The 20,000-nt window shown below is 41.6% G+C and overlaps 1 protein-coding gene across 3 annotated transcripts in view; it reads left to right on the top strand.

Moving 5' to 3' along the window:
• The window catches only part of sorcs2 (sortilin-related VPS10 domain containing receptor 2), a 473,194-nt gene that overhangs the window by 224,785 nt on the left and 228,409 nt on the right, over window positions 1-20,000 (top strand). For all 3 annotated transcript variants that reach the window (XM_037547570.1, XM_037547568.1, XM_037547564.1), the window contains exon 3: window positions 1,874-1,973. In XM_037547570.1, coding sequence (XP_037403467.1) covers window positions 1,874-1,973 — 100 coding nt within the window. The remainder of the gene's footprint in view (window positions 1-1,873; window positions 1,974-20,000) is intronic.

The raw sequence follows: 20,000 nt of genomic DNA, 5'->3' as shown, positions 1-20,000 counted from the left end.
CACGTTTACGTCACATCGTCTTCTGTGAGTTTATCGGCTGGTTGTAAAGCAGAAATCTGATTACTGTCTCACTCATGTAGACCTGGAGTTTCCCATTATGACTACTCAAGTGCATGTAAACGATATGATCGGATTACTGAAGGTCTGATTTTCTGCAGTTATCGGATTAGGTGCATGTAAACGCATTCAAAGTGTGAGAGGAGAAGACGTGGCTAGAAAATTAGATGACCTTCTCCCCCAAAAATGAAAGTGAGTTCAGGGGTGGCACCGCACCTCCGAAAGTTAAAAACACAAAAATAATAAATGACTGATTTTTAAAAATAAGTGTGCTAGTGGAAAATAAGTGACGCAATTCTCTGACTTGCAAAAGACAACTAGGCTAACTAAACTGACTAACTAAAACCAACTTTCAGCCGCACCTGTATCATATATCATGGCTATAATTTCCCAATAAACCTATTCATAAACAGTGTCGTGTTTTGAAACTGGGGGTTCGCTGGATCCACCAAGTCCTTATAATTATAAAGGAGGAGGAGACAGTTCAGTTCAGTTCAGTTCAACTCGGCTTGTTTAACTGGCATGAAACATAATTCTAAAATTCTACTGCCAAAAATGTTTTATGGAGTAAAATCAAGACACATATTAGAGTTTAGTAAATGATTGAACACTAGTTGGAAAATGAATGAGATGGGTCATAACACTTGACTTGGTTTACAGAACAAGTTCTGGGAGTTTCAGTGAAAGGTTCTGGTGTCCATGAATAAGTAACTATGTGGTAGATTGGTGTAGTTTTGATGGCCTACATATGAAAGAGTCTGTAAATCAGCAGGCTGTGGCTGTGGGTAGTGCTATAGTTAATCTTTACACCCTAATTGATCAGGATGCTCACAGTCTATAGTGATATATTTTGTGATTGGTGGTTTTGGCTCATTTGCACGTTGCACCCTTCTGTGGTAACAGTAGTGGAATATTGTATTGTATTTAATAAAAAGCTCATACGACTCTGGGTTTTGAGCCAAGTTTAAAGCCACATCATGCCTGTGTTTTTCTTTACAGCAGACCATGTAACTCTGTTTTTGAAAATGAACATGATCGGCTATGACGGTGCCAGATTCCGCTCCAGCAGCTCCGGCCTGTCACCAGCAATTACAGCCGCAACCATACCTGTTTAACTTGGCCTGCCGTGAGAAAGAGAGCCACCATCAATCTCTGGCTAGTTTTATCTGGCTCTTGCTGCCAGTCTCCAACACGAGCAGGTCTGCAAAGATTAGATCTGACTCCGTCGTTTAGAGGATGAAGATAGTTAGCGGTTGCTGCCCGCTGCCAAAGAGGCCATGCTGATCTGGTCAGAAACACTTTCCCCTCTTAGCTTCAGCTCCTGATGACTTTGGCTAAATTTCAGACATTCAACTCACTCATTATAATGGATCTGTTCAGTGTATGGTGGTGAATCTTAAAAAAACCCAGAGAAGTTTAAGTAAGCAGCTTAAGGTCAGAGGGAGCCTGTGGTAATTTTGCCTGTTTGGTTTCATGAGGAGAAAATTATAGAAGTATTTACTGCAGAAAAAAAACCTTTCTAAAGAACGACAGGTGGAGGATGAAATACATCGATGCTTTGAAACACTTTTTTTCCTACTCACAGTAATATATAATGAGAGAAAATCATCTGTGGGCTGAATGATCGGATGAGTCATTTCTCTGTTGTTGCTTATTTGGATAATTATGTATTTACCATAATTGAAGGCTGAGGATATGATTCAGCGCGATCTATCGGCTTCGCTGCACTTGTAAATGTGGTTATTTGCTCTAACTCTCTTCATATATCTCTCCATCTCTCTTTTCTTTCTTTCTCTCGCTCGCTTTCTCTGTACAGGTCCGGTGATTACGGCACCACCTATACGAAGCTGAACCTGATGCCCGGAACGACCATCATAGTCACGAATTTCTACATTTGTCCAAGCAATAAGAGAAAGGTAGGAACTCTGGAGCTCGTCGGCCTTGGCCTTGCTTTTGGATCAGTGTAGGAAGCCCAGAACATGTGAAAACAGCCTGACATTCTCCACCACATACCATCATTTCCCAGCAAACACTGTAATTCTTCACCCAAACGTAAACATGCTGTTCACTGGGTAAGTGCCATCATCCAAATACCCACCATATACCACCATTCTTCAACAAACACCTTCACTCTCCAACATGCACCATCACTCCCCATCAAAAACCAGCGTTCTAACATAGACATTCTCCACCAAATACCATCATTTCCCACTGAACACTGTAATTCTTCACCCAAACGTAAACACTGTTGTTCACTGCCAAGTCCCATCATCCAAGTACCCACCATATACCACCATTCTTCATCAAACACCTTCACTCTCCAACATGCACCATCACTCCCAACATTCAAAACCCAACATTCTAACTCAAGCATTCTCCAAAAAATTCAATTCCATTCTATTCTTCTTCAAACACCATCATTCACAAACTACGTTATCCTCCAACAAGCACAATCATTTACCAAGAACACCATCGTACTCCATCAAACACCATCATTCACTAATACACAGTGTACAAATGGCTCAGAGTATAAAAACACCTTTATCCTCCACCGAACACCATCTTTCTTCAATAATATCTTTCTGCAGAGCCATAGAGCCGCAATTTCAGGCCAGCAGTTTCACTCTGGCAGGTTAGTCAGTGTTTAACTGTTTACTTCAGTTAAACACGTTAAATATGAATGTTAACACTTGTAACGCTCAACACTCCTATGCGGACTTTCTTTACGTGGCACGATTGCGCTGGCCTACTGAGGGTGTAAATCTGCGGCTCTGCAGTCAGATCCTCCTCTCTTCACTGAACACCATGATCCTCCACCAGTAGCCGCTGGTATTCTCCATCAAACATCGTTCCCCATCACCATCTTTCTCCAACACGTATTTCCCCACAACCATTGTTATTCCTCAAAAACCACTGCTATTTTCAAGCATCATTCCCGACCAAACGTAAACAATTGTCACACACCGTATTCTGGTTTGTCTGTGTTTGTTGGCGAATGCTGAGTCAGTGTTCTGGGCTTCACTTGCTGCTCCTCTCCTCCCGTCCTCTCAGTCGACCGCCCAGCTGGGAGTGTTTTTGCTGGTGTTATGAAAGAACAGCTGGTGATGTTTGAGATACAAAGCAGTAACTAGAGAGATGGGCAATGGATTTGGTCAGGTACACAGGCTACAGCGCCATTGCTTCAACGGCGAAAAACAAACTCAGCCTTTCCTCAAGAAACTTAATTTTACAAAAACATCATCTTTGGAAGTTATGATGTTTGGGAATGCTTGTTTTTTGATGGAGATTGTTGGTTTGACGGATAATGTCGTGATGTTTGGTGAAGAGTGATGGTATGTTTTTGAATGATATCCGAGTAACTGGCGAATTAAAGTAAGTAGGCTTCATGTTGAACAATATAAGATTTATTTATCCAAATTCGAGCAAGAAACTCCGAGGGTTGTAGATCTAATAACCGATTTCACAAAGCTTCACGAATGTTTCTCGAACCGGATTGGTGATATCTTGCGATACTGGTGGTCGTCCAGGTGCCTTTGCGCTGCACAGACAGCCTTCTTCTTTGAACTTTTTGTGCCATGTTCAAATCTGCTTTCCAGTTGGTGCTTTTAAAAAATTTTTTTTAATTGAATTTTCTCAAAAATGCACGCTACACACTCTTGATTGTGTTTGAACAAATTCTAACAGACAAAATGTCTTCATTTCGAGTGAACGCCATTCTGCAACCAGAAAACAAAACATTAAAAATTAGGCTTTTCGTTTTTATACATTTCGTTAAAATTTGAGATCATTTGAGGGAGAATTGACTGTTATTGGACAAAACAATTGTCATTTTTTTGGGACACCCTGTACATTTTGTAGAATTATATAGTTTTATATATATAGTTTGATGCTTCTTGGAGATTAATGGTACGTTTTTGAAGAATTGTAGTCTTAGAGAATGTTGGTGTTCAGTGGAGATGATGAGATTTGGTGAAAGACAGCATTTTTAGGGGATCGATCATTTCACCTTCCCTAATTTAATGGACTTCTTTCGTTCTCATGTACAAAAACATGATTTAAATACTTTTATAAGGAAGATAATACATGAAATCTCATATAAGCAGAGTCCGGCTCAGCTGTACATCTCACTAGACCGGGTCTGCGCTTCCGTTTCAAGGCCAAAGAACCTTTATTCCAGTCAAACTGTTAAGACACAATGGCTTGGATGGAATAGTAATTTACTAACAGGTTCATATTTGTCTTTTGGAGTCTCTACTGTGTACAGTTCGTATACTGGAAGTGTCTGAAATGTGTCCAAGGCTTCCAGAGCTTATTTAAATCAGCACTGTTTAGATCACACATGAACATAAACTCAGGCTTTCTCTGCTGCGGTTGTGCAGATGTTGTGGTAAGAATGAATCACTGTCTGTTCACACAGCACTGGCCGATGTGTGAGAGTGAGTGTCTTGTTGCGTAAGACTGTAAAATGCAATGTTTCTTTTAATTACAAATCCACAAGGGGGCGCTTAGCATAAAAATGGTGTATTCATAAAAGCTCAAGTTGTTAAAAACAACCTGGTATTTAGGTGATTGTTTAAAAAAAGGAAAATAGAACTCCTCTGCAATGAAATCGTTTCTCAGGCTGAATAGCACTTTGAGTTGCAGTGTACAAAAAGAAAAGTGTTAACTTTTTTAGCTAACTTGCAGCTTACACCACTATCTTAATTTTGCTTATTGGTGATTGTGATACAGATACTGCACAAAAAAATCTGTCATTTTGCTGTTGTGGGAACAAAACCTCGTATCTCCAAAATGGTAACTTTACAGAAGAAGCAAAAGACATGCTTTACTTATGCGAGTCAATGGAACCAGAACTTTTTTTCCACGTCATTTTGGCCCATTTCTTTTGGTCCATCCATCCATCTTAAAATTTATGGACAATATAAACGAGAGTAGTTTTTTTCAAAATATGTCAAAAACTAAAAAACAACAAAAATGGAGATAAGAGGTTTTGTTCCGACAGCATGATATGTAGGTCATGTATGTGTGCACTGTGTACTTCAAGTCCTAGAGCTCGTTGACAGTCAGTTGTATGTGAGCTCATTGACACTGATGTGAACATCTGCACTGTCAAAGAATATTTCCCCACTGGACAAGCCAGGCGTACGTCAAGAGCTAGTGTTTATAATGATTGTAATGCATCAAGTAATTTTGACACAAGAAAAATCCAAATATTTGGAAACACAGGGCCGTGTGATGTATAAAACGCTCAGATTTTAAATACCATTAAAATTAAATAACACTGACCTTCACCTTTAGGTGAAAATCTGCTCCTTCTGGTGTGGGTTTCTTCTCTTTCAGTGATGCGCAAATACCTTCACTTTGTAGGGAACCTGAAGAAAGTGAATTTGTGCGAAATGAGCATTTAAATCCAAACCTTTCCCATATCTTTTTCCTTCTCTTAAATTGAAAAGTTGTCCCACTTACTGGGATGCATACTTAGTAAAATAATTTGTCATTTCATTTGAATATAGTTACAGTATTTGAATTTGTGCTACAACACTTATAACTTTTCTAGCACCTGCTCAAAAAGTTAAGGGACAACTGTGCTACTAACGTAATTCCGCTGATGAAGTGGATGTATTGTGTTGTTCAGAGCTGAGCTGCTGAACGGCCGACAGATTCCCACACATTTGACAAAGTCTAAATAAATTGTTGTGTGTTCTTATGGTCAGATATGACGTTCTTCACCTTTGGTAGAAATCACATTTTACTCATTTCCGTTTGAGACGTAATAGGAGTAACAGCAGAGTAACATTTATATTTTGGAATAGACTTTTTTTTCTACATGTGCATTTTTTAACAAATATTCAGATTTCATTATTACAGCAGACCTAGTGAGGCTGAGTAACTGGATTATCCCAAGGGCCATTTAAAAGTCACTCTATGTGATGGAAATCAATGATTTATCAGACACATCTGCTTTAGATGGGGTTACGGAGGGTCCTCACCATCAGTGTGCACACACGCATGTGCACACACACACACACACACACACACACACACACACACACACACCATTATACATGTAAACGCACTGAGATGCTCATCTCTGTCTGACATCTCTTCCAAAGGTCAGACACAATCAATAACTCACAGTAGCTGGAGGTGATATGAACACACCAGACCATCTCATCCATTTAAGCAACATAAGCACTTCTTAATAAAAAGAAAATGGGGGAAAAAAAATAATTTCAGATTTGGAACTTTCACTAGAAACAGAACAGTTATGCAGCTGAAATGGTTGCCACTTCCTGCTAGGTTCATACAGCAGTTACTATGATATCCCAGGTGGTTCTGTAGATGTTTGTAGGCAGTTGCTATGGTATCCAAATTGTTGGCAAACTGCCACTAGGCTGTTGTCCTGGTGTATGACATGTTTAGTTAGTTGTTTGTAGGGAGTTGCAGTGTGTTAGCTATGTGTTTGTGTTGTTGAAAATGAATGTGAGTCTATGTAAGGAAAGTGGGATGAAAAAACAACATCTAGAGGAGAGTGGGTCAGTATGACTGCAGATTAGAGCGGAGGGGGGGGGGTGCAAGCAATTGAGTGTGGTCAGAACACTGAATTTGTGTTAGAAGGCCTGCCCTAAGACAGTATATGCGAAACAGTGTCTTTTTGTCAGCAAAAGTACAGTAGATGGTCAGTTTTTCACCCCATTCATTCCTATGGAATCTGCAAAATTCCATTACTAAATGGAAACCATTTATATGATCACAAAGTTGTATACAAGCCCGAATCACACAATCAGACCAGAAAAGCTGGAGTCGGAACAGTGTTGATATCTCGAGAACTGCAGGGTGAGAATATTATAAAACAAAGGACATTATAGTTGTGCACTGCTTTGCAATACAGAACCATAATAATCCTAACAATATAGTTTTCTCTAAACATCATGTTCTAAAGTTTAAAGCTGCAGTGTAAGTTTTGGGGATTCCTCTCTGGTGGAAACTGCACCCAGTATGTGGAAGAACACTCTGTAGATAAGATGCCTTTATTGCACAGTGTAGAACAAAATTGAGCAGCAATCCAACGGCACTTTCTACATACAAAACAATAAACATAAGGCTAAAATATATAAAGTGCAGATTTAAGAAAAATAGTATAAAAATCTTAAATATAAAGAAAAGGACTATAAAACTATATATTCTACACAGACAATAGACAATCGACAAGTAAAGTAGCAGTTAGTTATTGCACATTCCCTGGATAGCTTATAGAGTTATATAATATTGCTCATTGCACAGAAAGAATATAGACTGCACATATGGGTTGAGTTTCGTCCCTGAGTGGATGAGTGACGACTAAAGGAGGATTCAGAGATAAATACATTTTGTTAAACACATTTAATTATCACATGTCATAAACCAGGCCGAGTGAAAATTGAGCCCCTCCAATGAAAAAAATGTTTTTATTGTTTACTTTTTTTTTCCACCTTCATTTTTTAAAAAGGCAGACTATACTTTATTTACATTTTAGTGACCCCTTTATTTTGAATACAGGGCAACATAATGCCATACCACCTAATATGATTTTTACAAAAATGTTGTTGCACAATCAATAATTTGTATAAAAAAAAAAATTAAAAAAATTCTGACACCTCAGGCGCCATTTAAGATGGAATGGGAAAACTTGAAGCTGGTATATAGAATGTGTACACACACACACACACACACACACACACACACACACACACACACACACTTTCTAAGCTACTTTTCCCTCATGGTCACAGAGGGGTGCTGGAGCCTATCCCAGCAGTCATCGGGCAGAGAGCAGGGAACACCCTGGACAGGTGACCAGTCCATCGCAGGGCAGACACAGACATACACACCTAGGGTGCAATGCAGTGTGTCCAATTGGCACGTCTTTGGACTGTAGGGAGAAACCGGAGTACCTGGAGGAAACCCACGCAGACACGGGGAGAACATGCAAACTCCACACACAAAGGTCCCTGGTCGCCCGGCCAGGGAACTGAACCCAGGCCCTTCTTGCTGTGAGGTGACAGCGATATATACATATATATATATATATGTGTGTGTGTGTGTGTGTGTGTGTGTGTGTGTGTATAAAAACATACACACACCAAATTCCGTATGTTAGTCTGAGGGGGATAATAAATGAGACGCAGGTCCTCAGGGATAGGATACTGATATAGAAACCTTTCAGATTGTACAGGATATGGCTAGAAGATGTGCAAGATGTCAGTCTATATGTGTGAATGCAGATTTGCTAGACTGAAGGTGCAGAGGATCAGAGTGAGTCTGATGAGATGTGGATGAGGTGGTGATCGTCCATGGAGATGGAGACTCAGAGGTGCAGTGACAGGCCTATAGACCGATATACCAGCGCTACTGGCTGTTCAGCAGCCTGATGGCCCAGGGGATGAAGCTGTTTCGGCACCGGCTGGTTCTGGACTTTATGCCTCTGTACCTCCTCCCACTCGGCAGCAGTGAGAACAGACAGTAGCTTGGGTGGGTGGAGTCCTGTAGAATCCTCCCGGTCTTCCTCAGGCAGCAGCTGGTGTATAACATTTGTTCAAACAGTGGGGCTGTGCTGTGTAAATAGGTTTTGACAGCATTGCATAATTATGTTTATGCTACTGTTTTGCTGACTAACTGCACTCAGAGGCACACATTTGCACTAGTGGGCTACTAGTGTTATCACTAATATCACTTATTTATATTTACACCAATCAGCCATCTGTTTCTCTCCTTTTACCCTGTTCTTCAGTGGTCAGGACCCCCATGGACCCTCACAGAGCAGGTACTATTTGGGTGGTGGGTCATTCTCAGCAGTAACACTGACGTAGTGGTGGTATGTTAGTGTGCATTGCGCTGGTCTGAGTGGATCAGACACAGCAGTGCTGCTGGAGGTTTTAAACCCCTCAGTGTCACTGCTGGACTGAGAATAGTCCACCAACCAAAAACATCCAGCCAACAGCGTCCTGTGGGCAGCGTCCTGTGACCACTGATGAAGGACTAGAGGATGACCAGCACAAACTGTGTAGCTTGCATATTTTGGCATTTAGCAGACGCTCTTATCCAGAGCAACTTAGTTTTGAACATTTTACACAGGTGAGTGAAGGTAGTGTTAGGAGTCTTGCCCAAGGACTCCTATGGGTGTAGTGTAGCTGTGCTCGCCTACAGCATAGAAAGCAGAGGTGTTACTCACTACACCAACCGACTTCTTGCTAACATCACTAATCTTTGTTATGCGAGGTAAACTGGTTGGATATTTTAGGTAGGAAGGGTGAACATCTCAGTAGTTTCCTAACCTGGTTGGATGGCACTGAACATTAAGCATTAACATTAAAGTGACCATTTGACAAGTTCTGTGGATAAACAGTCTAAAAAGAAGCGTCCAGTTGAAATTGAATTTAGTTCATTTTGCTAGTTTAAAGGCTTTAGTGTGACTTTAATTTTTGTCTGAAAATAAGCAGATCATATTTTGATGCCAAAGCCAACAAGGAATCCTAAAGCAACAAACTAAATTACCTTAATTCTACTATTAGCACGAAAAAGGGAGTTTTAACCACGCATCAGAGCTGAGAACTCCATGTAATTATTCCCGGGTAGGAAATGGCCTTGTAAAACTCGGGGATCCCAGTTAAACACGAGTTCCTCAGAGATGCTGTTGTACAGTTTTAGGAGCATGTGTTCGGTGCAGATGTTTGAGTGCGAATCCACGTTTATTGCTTTTGAACGGCTTCTTCATTCACAAAGCCGGGAGATTAATTCAGCATCTGCTGCTTAAATTGGAAGGCGGTGTTGTGCTTTGATGTTTGTGTGTTTGAATGCGCTTCTGCCTTTTGTAGACGAGTGTTTTTGTGTGTAAATGTTTCCGCTATAGATTCAGGCTGAGTTTCAGCAGTGAGCTAGGATAAAACAGCATCTCTTTCAAAACCACAGCACTTGTTTCTCGTGCTCAATCATTCCAGAACTAAAACCGTTTGCAGGATTTGACAGAAGGTTGGAAACGATCAGTCTTGCAAGTCAGACGTCTGCGTTTCATCATTGAGTCTGGTGTCTTGCTGCTCGATGTGGTGAAGGGCAACCTTTGACAGGAATGGGCCGCTTGAATGACGCACATCACAGATTGGGACTTGAGTCGCACCTGGGCTGCGTCGCACTTGGCCTGACTTGCGTCTCGACTCAGACTTGAGACTTTTCAGCTTGAGAAGAAAACACATCTGATTAAATTAGATCCACAAACAATAATAGTAATGGGGGGCGAGTGATTAGTAATTGGCAGCAATCATGGGCTGGAGGTCAGGGAACCAGCCCTGTGATTGGACGATCACTGGTTCGATCCCCTGACCTGAGAGTATGTGACTGAGGTGCCCTTGAGCAAGACACCTAACTCCCAACTGCTCTGTGGATAGGGCTGCTCACTGCCCCCTAGTGTGTGTCTTCACTAGTGTGTATGTGGTGTTTCACTGCATGGATGGGTTAAATGCAGAGGTGAAGTTTTTGTGGGTCTAATAAGGGTCACTTAATCTTAATCTAAAAGAAGAAACATTTTATTTGTGAGTTTGACTGTCACTTTTGCTAGATTGGAAAGCAATTCAGTCAATACACCAAGACTACCCTTAAAGAAGGATTCATAGATGGGTTAAAGTTAGTTTCACCTTAAACGTCATTTATAAGCAATTATAACACACATAAAATGGCCAACATTTAAATTCCATTCATTAAAGCTCGTTTTACCTGTGAAACAGACCCCAGCCATTACCAAAATAAGTGAAACTTAAAAAAGTGGAACTGTACAAATATATATATATATATATATATATAAATAACATGACTTAAGTTATGTAGGTTAGATAGTTGGTTATTGGTACTTGCTATTAGCTGATACTGAAGGATCAGGTATAGGTATTGGAGGGGGAAAAGTGGTGCATCCCTACATGTGAACATCGGTGAGAATTCAAATTTAACCCCTTAAAATCCCAGACTTATTACATACTAAGGCAGGGGTCGGCAACATGCGGATCCAGATTTGTAGGTTAAAATAAAGTAAACCCCCTTTACAGTATAATAAAGCTCTGCTGATAGATGGACTCAAACGCTGGAGTTAATGTAGAACTGCTAATTCACCCTTTAATTCACCCTGACGATCAGCACAGACAGCTGGTCACCATAGCAATGCAGACAACAGTCTCGCCCAGCTAGTAGCTAACGAAACGGCAGAGAGAGAGGTTGAAGACGAACACCGATAATTTGGAGATGTAAGGAGCTACATTCTGGGGTCTCAGGCACCATTTAAGCTGGGACGCTTTGAAAAAATTCAAACAAGAAGCTGTCGAATGAGAAGCGCTGATCTTATCTACTTGCATTTTTGCACATTTTATTTCTTTAGCCATATTGGCTGCTAGAATACTGCATCAGCCAAATACTCCATTGCTGCTCTGGTTACTGCGTCAGTGCTGTGCTCGTAAATGCTAGACTGTATAATAATGTTATAGTGTGACACATCCTGCTTTGCACAGCTCCACAGACCCTCAGCACCGTGTACTGCCTGGGTTTTTGGATTTATTGTGCTGTATTGCCTGCACTGTGTTTATTGTATTGTCTTGCACTTGTATTGTTCCTGTGTTGGTCCTGGAGGAACATTTGTTTCTCTTCAGTTTGTGCTTAGAGCTGAAATGAAAATAAAGCCTCCTGAACTCTTGAATGAGAGGCCTTGGAAAAATCGATGCTGAGATGTTTTAGAAAAACTTTTCCACTTTTCACTCACTTATTTTATACTGTACGTTACATTTTATGGTTGTTTTGATATATTTTATTAAATCTTTATTTCTTCTGTTTATTCATCTATAACAGCTCATTTTGCTCTTCACTGAACTTTGTGCTGCTGTAATAGACGACTTTCCCTTAATAAAGGGACCTTCCTCCCTTGCTCTCTCTTTCTTTCTTTCTTTCTTTTTATTTTTCTCTGTCTTGCTTTCTTTCTTTTTGTTTCTCTTTCTCTTTCCTTCTTTTCAGTCTGTCTGTTTCTTTCTTTCTTACTTTCTTTCTTTCTGTTTATGTTTCTCTTTCTTGTCTGTCTCTCTCTTTCTTTCTCTCTTTCTTTTCTGTCTGTATGCCTCTTTCTCTCTTTCTTTGTAAAGTTTCCTGCCCGAGATGCTAGAAGTCTGTTTTGCTTTAGATCATATTTTTAGCCTATATTGGTACATGAGCCTCTATTGAGACACCTTCACAGCCAAGAAGGTGAAATGGACATAAAATATCATGGAATCCAAGGTGGTTTCATTTTTGTTGGAAGGGCAAAACGACTCTTAACGCCTGGGTTGCAAACCTCTGGACTCAGGCTTATTATTCAGTACCTACAGGGAATTTGGTGCAAACCGGCCGAGCTGCTCTTGGACTGCATTTAGTTTACTTTGCCTCGTAAGAGGTTAAACTTGGCTCTTTGTCAGGGATTCAAAAGAAAGTAAGGCGTCCCCAAACTTTTGACTGCTGCGGTACCCTCACCCAGCTGTACAGAACTGCGCTCGACTGAGTGCAAAGGACAGAATGATTTGAGACACCAGACAAAGAAAATGAAGAGAGTGAGAGAGAGAGCGAGAGAGAGAGCGAGAGAGAGAGCGAGAGAGAGAGCGAGAGAGAGAGCGAGAGAGAGAGAGAGAGAGAGGCAAGTGCAATGAGCGAAGGAGAACAGAGGGACAGAATGAAGGGATGAGGAGGACGTTACATTAGCACTCTTTCTTTTAGGTCCCTGACCTCCGTTAACAGGTCATCATATCTGAGCGCGCTCAGAAACAGACACGGCTTCCACCTCCTCCTTTCAGTTCCCGAACAATGAGTGAACATATCTTGATTTTCCCTTTCACTGTTATTTTGTGTTTTCTGTTGAATCTGAACTCCAGCAAGGTAGATCGGGCGCTCCGCGCCGGAGCTCGGCCTTCGATAAAAAGTGTGAACAACAGCGCGAGAGAGCTTAAGGAAGCAGTTTAATTTCAAATGACTGTGATTTCTCTTCCTTTTGTCTGCTGTTATCTGGCCCTGGGCGCTGGGTGTAAGCAATTATGCGGGAAGTAATGTGTTGGGACGGAGAGATAGCGGCGATGTTCATTAATGTAAAATGACCTTCAGAATGAGAAGCAGCAGGGGGAAAAAAACTCCGCCGGAAAGTTCTTTAAACTGTCGGAGTTTTCGTCAGCGCTGATGAGGTGTCAGTGCAAATTCATTGGTTTGGTGAATTTGTGCGTTTAAGCTCGGTTTCTTAGACGAGGATGAAGCCTGATCCAGGCCTACGGCTTCCTGCCAATGGAGAAGCTCCATTCGGAGTGCTTTGGACTCCAGGTCTAGGCTTAATCTCTATCCAGGAAACCAACACGTAAACCCTATTTGAGCTAGTTTTCCTGCGGAGTGGCTGTAATCGGAGTACTGATGGGATCAGTGATGTTAATCTTGACGTCTTGGCTCAGACTTGCGCTTTACCGGCTCATGACTTGCATGTCGAAGACTCCAAGGTTGAGCAGTTCAATTTGGACTGACTTGTAATGATTTCGGAGCCTCCAATAGAGGAAATGGACTCCGTTTCCCAGAATGCTCTGGAGCCTCATGTGACTTCCAACTCTACACAACGGTCCTATCAGTGATCACAGTCTCCTGACTACTTATAAGATCCACCGGTGTTTGTATCATGTGACTGTTAGAGTAGAAAGGCCCGGGCTTTAGGTAGAATCGTTGCGAAGTATTGTTTCTCCGAGATTCCTGAGCGGTTTACTGATTGTTCCGTTTGATCCTGTGTATTTTGACCTTTTGCTTTGTTTGCTGACTTTTTGACTTCTGCCTTGCCCTTTTGTACCTTCGCTGGGATTTACGGACCTGTGATTTGTGACCCTTTGCCTGGACTTTGACTTCGTTTCTGTCTCCCCCTTTTTTGACGACTGTTGATTTGTATTAAATCACTCGTCGTTTACCCGCATTCGTTTTCGATTCCGTCACCATTACATGACTCATGACTCGACATTTAACTCTAGAATTACTCTTCTCATTTTACCATATCATCGGTTTACTCAGTTTTAGGTGTAATTCCATTTAATTTGCATTCTTTACATTTGAGCCATGTTTCTGTTGTTTTGATATTTTAACAAATGGAGAAAAGTCAGCAATGCAGGCCCAAACCTGTTGATACTGTTATGTAACTATATAATTATATCATTACATTTCATTAGAATAGACTCTATGAAGCTCTCTGAATAAACTGGTGAGAAATTCTTCTCTGTACAACTTCAAACTGCTTTCACAGTTTCTCTCTGTACTCAGGCCTCCACTCTGCCCAGGTTCTAACAGAACACTTCAAGGATTCATTGCAGATCAGATCTCTTGGCTCAGAGATGCAAAACTTGTCCTACATGGATGTAAGAGCCAGACTCCATTTCCAGCACTGTTAGAGATTTAATATACGCACAGTGAGTGGGGTGTAATATGGTGTTGGGCTCGTGGTTCATGGGAGAACGTTTGTGTAGGAGAAACGCCTCTCAGGACCAGACGAGAGGAAAGAAAGATAAAAGCCAAAATGTGTCTGGCCCACTTCTCCGACGTGTTGACTCATAAAGAATTCATTAGGTTTTCACACATTATGAGTGGTGTGTAGGACAGGGCATGCTGGAGCTTTGCTTACTCGTTCAGACCAGAGAGAAAGACTCCTCTGGAAGAATTAGCCTTTTGTCCTGAAGAGCTAACTCTGGACAAGAAGCTAGTTCTTCAGGAGAACAGTTCCTTATGAGAAACAGCTGTTTCTTCAGAAGAAAAGCCAGTTCTTAAGGAGAAATAGTGCTTTGGGAGAAGAGGAGTTCTTCAGGAGAGCAACCTAGTTCTTTATGAGAAGTAGATAGTAAAGGTAGCTCTTTTTCAGAAGATGAAGCTAGTTCTTCAGGAGTTTTTTTTAAAAGCTGGTTCCACTGAAGAAAATTCTGAAGAAGAGAGTTTTTCAGAAGAAAGACAAATGGTTCTTACGGAGTAATAGTTCTTCAGCAGCAGTAGATCTTCAGAAGAGGATAGTTCTTCAGGAAAAGAACATGGGGCTTCCTTGGAAGAAGGTAGTGCTTTAGCAGAAAAGCTAGTTCTTACGAAGACAACTCTGAAGAAGCCAGTTCTTTAGGAGAAAAAGGTGGTTCTTCAGGAAAAGAAGCTAGTTTTTCAGGAGAAAAGCATAGGTCTTTTTCAGAAGAAGAAGCTAGTTCTTCAGGAGCAGTGGATGTTTCTTCAGCAGTGGATGGTTCATCTAGAACACAAAGTGGTGCAGCTACCATTTAACTTGGCATTACAAGTATACGTTTGGGTGCGATTTATGGCTAATACTGAATGGAACCTGTTTGTTCTACTCACTGGCTTTTATGATTGAATAGTTTTTCATTTATTCTAAGCCACATTTAGCAGGTTGGGCTTCAAGAGAAGACCCTGGTTCTTCTGGAGAAGTAGAAAAGAGAAAAAGCTACTTCTTCAGACGAAGCTAGTTCTTCAGGAGCAGTAGATAGTTATTTAGGAGAAGATAAAGGTAGCTCTTCAGATCAAGAAGATAGTTCTTCAGCAGAATTACATAGTTCTTCAGGAGAAGAACCTGGTTCTTTAGAAGAAATGAGTAACAGACTTCGTTTAGAGCCCAACAAAAGGCACAGTGACTATTTATCTAAGCATCCCTGGTACGTTTGAGTGCTGGCAATGCTGTTGTGGCTGTTATGATTTTATAGCTTTCGTTTGTTGTAAACCCCACTTGTGTTTGGCTAAACGTTCGTGACCCGTTCAGAAACGTGTGCTCTAGCATTTCCCCCTAATATCCCACATTAGATGCACAACAGACTTCAGCTTTGCCTCTTCAAGCACCAAGTGCAGCTTTAGTCAAACACAACTTGGTGTTTGGCTGCAGTAAAACTGCCAAGCCTTCAAAATGCACATTGTTAATTTAACAGCTTTTATTACTGGATAGACTGGCGTGGTTCTAAAGAGGCCCCAATTACAGCTCTCATGTGTTTAGCTGTGTTTAAGTAGTACAAATTGTTTCTTTGTTCATTGGGTCTTTAGCTTGTAATGAGCTTTTAATTCTGCTGTAATCTGTGTGCAGAAGCACGAGCGCTCTCGCAGTGGCGAACACTTGCCTCGGCTTGTTGCCGTCTAATTCCTGACTACAAACGCAAAAGATTGAGATTGATTTTCTGCTTTGTGGAATAAATGAACAAGTAAATCAGTTATGCTGCTAAAGGGGTCCAATGCAAAAACAAGATAATGCGCAAACTAAAAAGCTAATATGACTCCAGAATGACCCCAATTACGTCCCTGACCCGAGATCAATAGCCCCCGTTTCTTTTGTTTTCTCTGAGTGTTTGTTCTGCGTTTTAGTTGTGATCGATACAGTAAAATGGGAAGCGTGGTGGAGATGGACGGGTCAGTCTGGCTTATTTGACCCACAGAAAAATCTGCCTGTCTGCCTGCCGTCCAGGCATAGGTCAGATCATTTTATGGGAGTCTGTCTGTTGCTTGTGCCGCAAGTTGCTGCTGTTGTGATAATGAAACCGTTCAGCTCCTAAATGGAACCGTTACGAAATGAGGGGCGAAAATAACTTTAGATTTATTAAAGCATGCGGCCAGTCAAAAGTTTGGGGACGCCTTCGCTCTTAACTGTTGGTTCTTCAAGGGTTCTTTAGTAAAGAATATGAACACGTTTTTTAACCCCTACTCCATGTTTTGAAGTGTGATTTTGCCCCTTAAAACTGAGTTACAAGGGGCAGTGGTTGAAATCTTCTACAAAACGGGACCCTCTAATAAAAGAGCATCACTTCATTAACAGCTACCAGTGCCGCTCTGTAGGCGACCCTGCCCGTCTGCAGGGACAGCAGAGGAGGGGAAAGTTCAGCTCCTCACTGCTGGGTTTTAATTATGTTTAGGGATCATACACCTTCAAAGAGGGGGCAGTTATTTATCATCACCCCCCACTAATTCTTCAGTGATATGAAGCTGAAGTCAGATATTCTTGTTCAAATTTTCCTGTTCCACCTTAAATATTGCAGCAGTTACATCCTGGCACTTCAGGCGTCAGAACTGCTGGACTATTTAAGGTGGAACGGGAAAGTTAGCTAGCTAGCTACCGAGACATTAGTTATGAAGAAAAGGACCATTAAACTAAGATAATATAGTGGTTACTGTCATTTTTTATCAGAGAACATTCTCACATTTGTGGGGTTCTTTGGTCTCTTGCTCTCCACTTTGCCAGTTTTTCAGTTTTTCTCTTTGGACTCTCTGAAAATCCTCCGTTTGGAGAGTCACGCATCCCCAACACTTCACCCTCCCCCTCTATCTCAACAAGAAACGGGCACCCTACCCCTAGACGTGAACATGAGGGCTGAGGGCTCAGTGGTAGGGGCGAGGGGTCAACTGGGATTAGGCCTCAGTCTAAGGCCATCATGATCTATAATCAGACTTAATTTGCATTGAAGCGTAAGCTTTTAGCTGAAAGTGTCTGAGATTATAAACACTGCTTTATTCATTTAGGCGAACATCCATGTAGATTGTATTGATTTTGGGTCATTTCATTTGGTCCATTCATCATGAACCATTCTCATGATGTGAAAGCAAGCCGGTGCAGCAGGGTAGATGTTGAGATAATGGTAACAACGTGCCCTTCAATCAGTAATTCCAGTGGAAGTACTAAAATGGTCTTGCAAAAAGATATTAGATAATAATTTCAAACTAAGCTAATCAATGAGAGGAAATAATTGCAGTCAGTGTTTATGAGAGAGAATTAAATTCTTGTAATATATGGTATTTAACTACATTCAGCCATTAATAATGTTAAATATGGTTGTTATTGTCTTTTATCAACCTTAAGTGGATAGAAAACACTGCGTAGTTTCAGCATCCCATATAAAGCACATGTAGGTTCTCTGGATAGTGAATAAAATGTCTATATCTGTGTGGTCGTCATGGCGACCCCTGGTTCCCATCACCACCACTGTAAACACATCTGAACCACTTCACACCAAACCCGCTCTGAATGACTCTGTTTACACCTCACACATTGCGTTGTCCCGAACCTTTTGGAATTCCCTCTCTCTAATAACCCGCCCTGTAAACTTGCACTGGGGTCGTTCTCACTTGGCATGAAAGCAGTAATATTTGTGCTTTTATTTCCTGAGATACTTTTGTATATGAAAGAGAATTTTAATGTTTATAACACCTTGTTAAAAATCAATAATAATTCATCCCAAAAAAGCTTCGATGGAAAACCACCCTGAAGATAGTATTACGTGTGTGTGTGTTCTGGTTAGGCGCGTGTTGCCGGATGTGTTGCGCGCTCGAGCGATTTGTGAACGCTCTCTCGGAGCTCCGCTCTAAAATTAAATTCCAGAAGGCTAAACTTTCCTGCTTTTCATCTGCGGCGGGTATTAAAAAGCGATTAGCAGGCGTTTATTTAACGTTAGCAAATCTAATTATAGAAGACTGAGCTTAAATAATGAAAGCAAAGTGGGTTAGCATACACACACACACACACACACACACACACACACACACACACACACACACACACACACCCCAATCTGCTAATTTGTTCTGAAAGTTTTTGGTGACTTTGTACAAAACAGAGAAAAACCTCAAATGTTCCGTCACCTCTGGGTAGAAGAACGCTGCACATTATCGCTTCCCGCTCAGAAATGTTTAATAAGGCTACGGAAGTGGCTGATATTGGAGTACTTGAGAAATGCGACTCTCGTCTTTCTTGCTCTGCTCTTCTCTTGTTCTTTGGTATCACTGAACAAAGTTCTCCACTTCACAGGCTTACAGTTGAGGTTCTGTCTGAAATTTGTCAAAGCTGAGTTATGGGCGTAGTGGTGAAAAACAAGCCTGTGCTTTATCAGGTAAAAGGTCTCTTCTGGAAATTGGCAAACTAAGTGGGTGTTATAAGGTTGTATCCATCTGCAGACCAATATGTGCAGCTGATGAATGTCAGACAACCAGTCAAATTTCATGTTTTCTCCGTGTACCCAAGATCAGCAATAAGCTGTTTTGAAGGATGAGCACCAGAGAACTTATAGAGTTTCCACTCTGTAATGTCTTCTGGGAACTAAGGGGCCGAGCCCACCACCTGAAAAACAACCCCACACCATAATCCCCCCTCCACCAAACTACACTTGGCACAATGCAGTCAGACAAGTACCGTCTCCTGGTAACCTCCAAGCCCAGACTCGTCCATCAGATTTCCAGACAGAGAAGTGTGATTGGTCGCTCCAGAGAACACGTCTCCACTGCTCTAGAGTCCAGTGGCGGCGCTTTACTCCACTGCATTCCACGCTTTGCATTGCGCTTGGTGATGTAAGGCTTGGATGCAGCTGCTCGGCCATGGAAACCCATTCCATGAAGCTCTCTACACTGTTCTTGAGCTGATCTGAAGGCCACATGAAGTTTGGAGGTCTGTAGTGATTGACTCTGCAGAAAGTCGGTGACCTCTGCTCACTATGCCCCTCAGCATCCGCTGACCGCTCTGTCATTTTACGTGGCCGACCACTTCGTGGCTGAGTTGCTGTCGTTCCCAATCGCTTCCACTTTGTTATAATCCCACTGACAGTGGACTGTGGAATATTTAGTAGTGAGGAAATTTCACGACTGGACTTGCTGCACAGGTGGAGTCCGATCACGGCACCACGCTGGAATTCACTGAGCTCCTGAGAGCGACCCATTCTTTCACTAATGTCTGTAGAAGCAGTCTGCAGGCCGAGGGGCTCGGCTTTATACACCTGTGGCCATGGAAGTGACCGGAACACCTGAACTCAATGATTTGAACGGCTGACTGAATACTTTTGGAAATATAGTCTTTCTTGCTGTGATTGGCTAATTTACTCAACAAAAAGCAAGTCGCTGGGTCCCTCAGCCATATTTCACCTCGGGCATCAGAATGCACCTGC

This window comes from Pygocentrus nattereri, chromosome 2 (genome assembly GCF_015220715.1).
Source record: "Pygocentrus nattereri isolate fPygNat1 chromosome 2, fPygNat1.pri, whole genome shotgun sequence".
NCBI lineage: Eukaryota > Metazoa > Chordata > Actinopteri > Characiformes > Serrasalmidae > Pygocentrus > Pygocentrus nattereri.
This window is presented reverse-complemented; position numbering and strand designations above follow the sequence as displayed.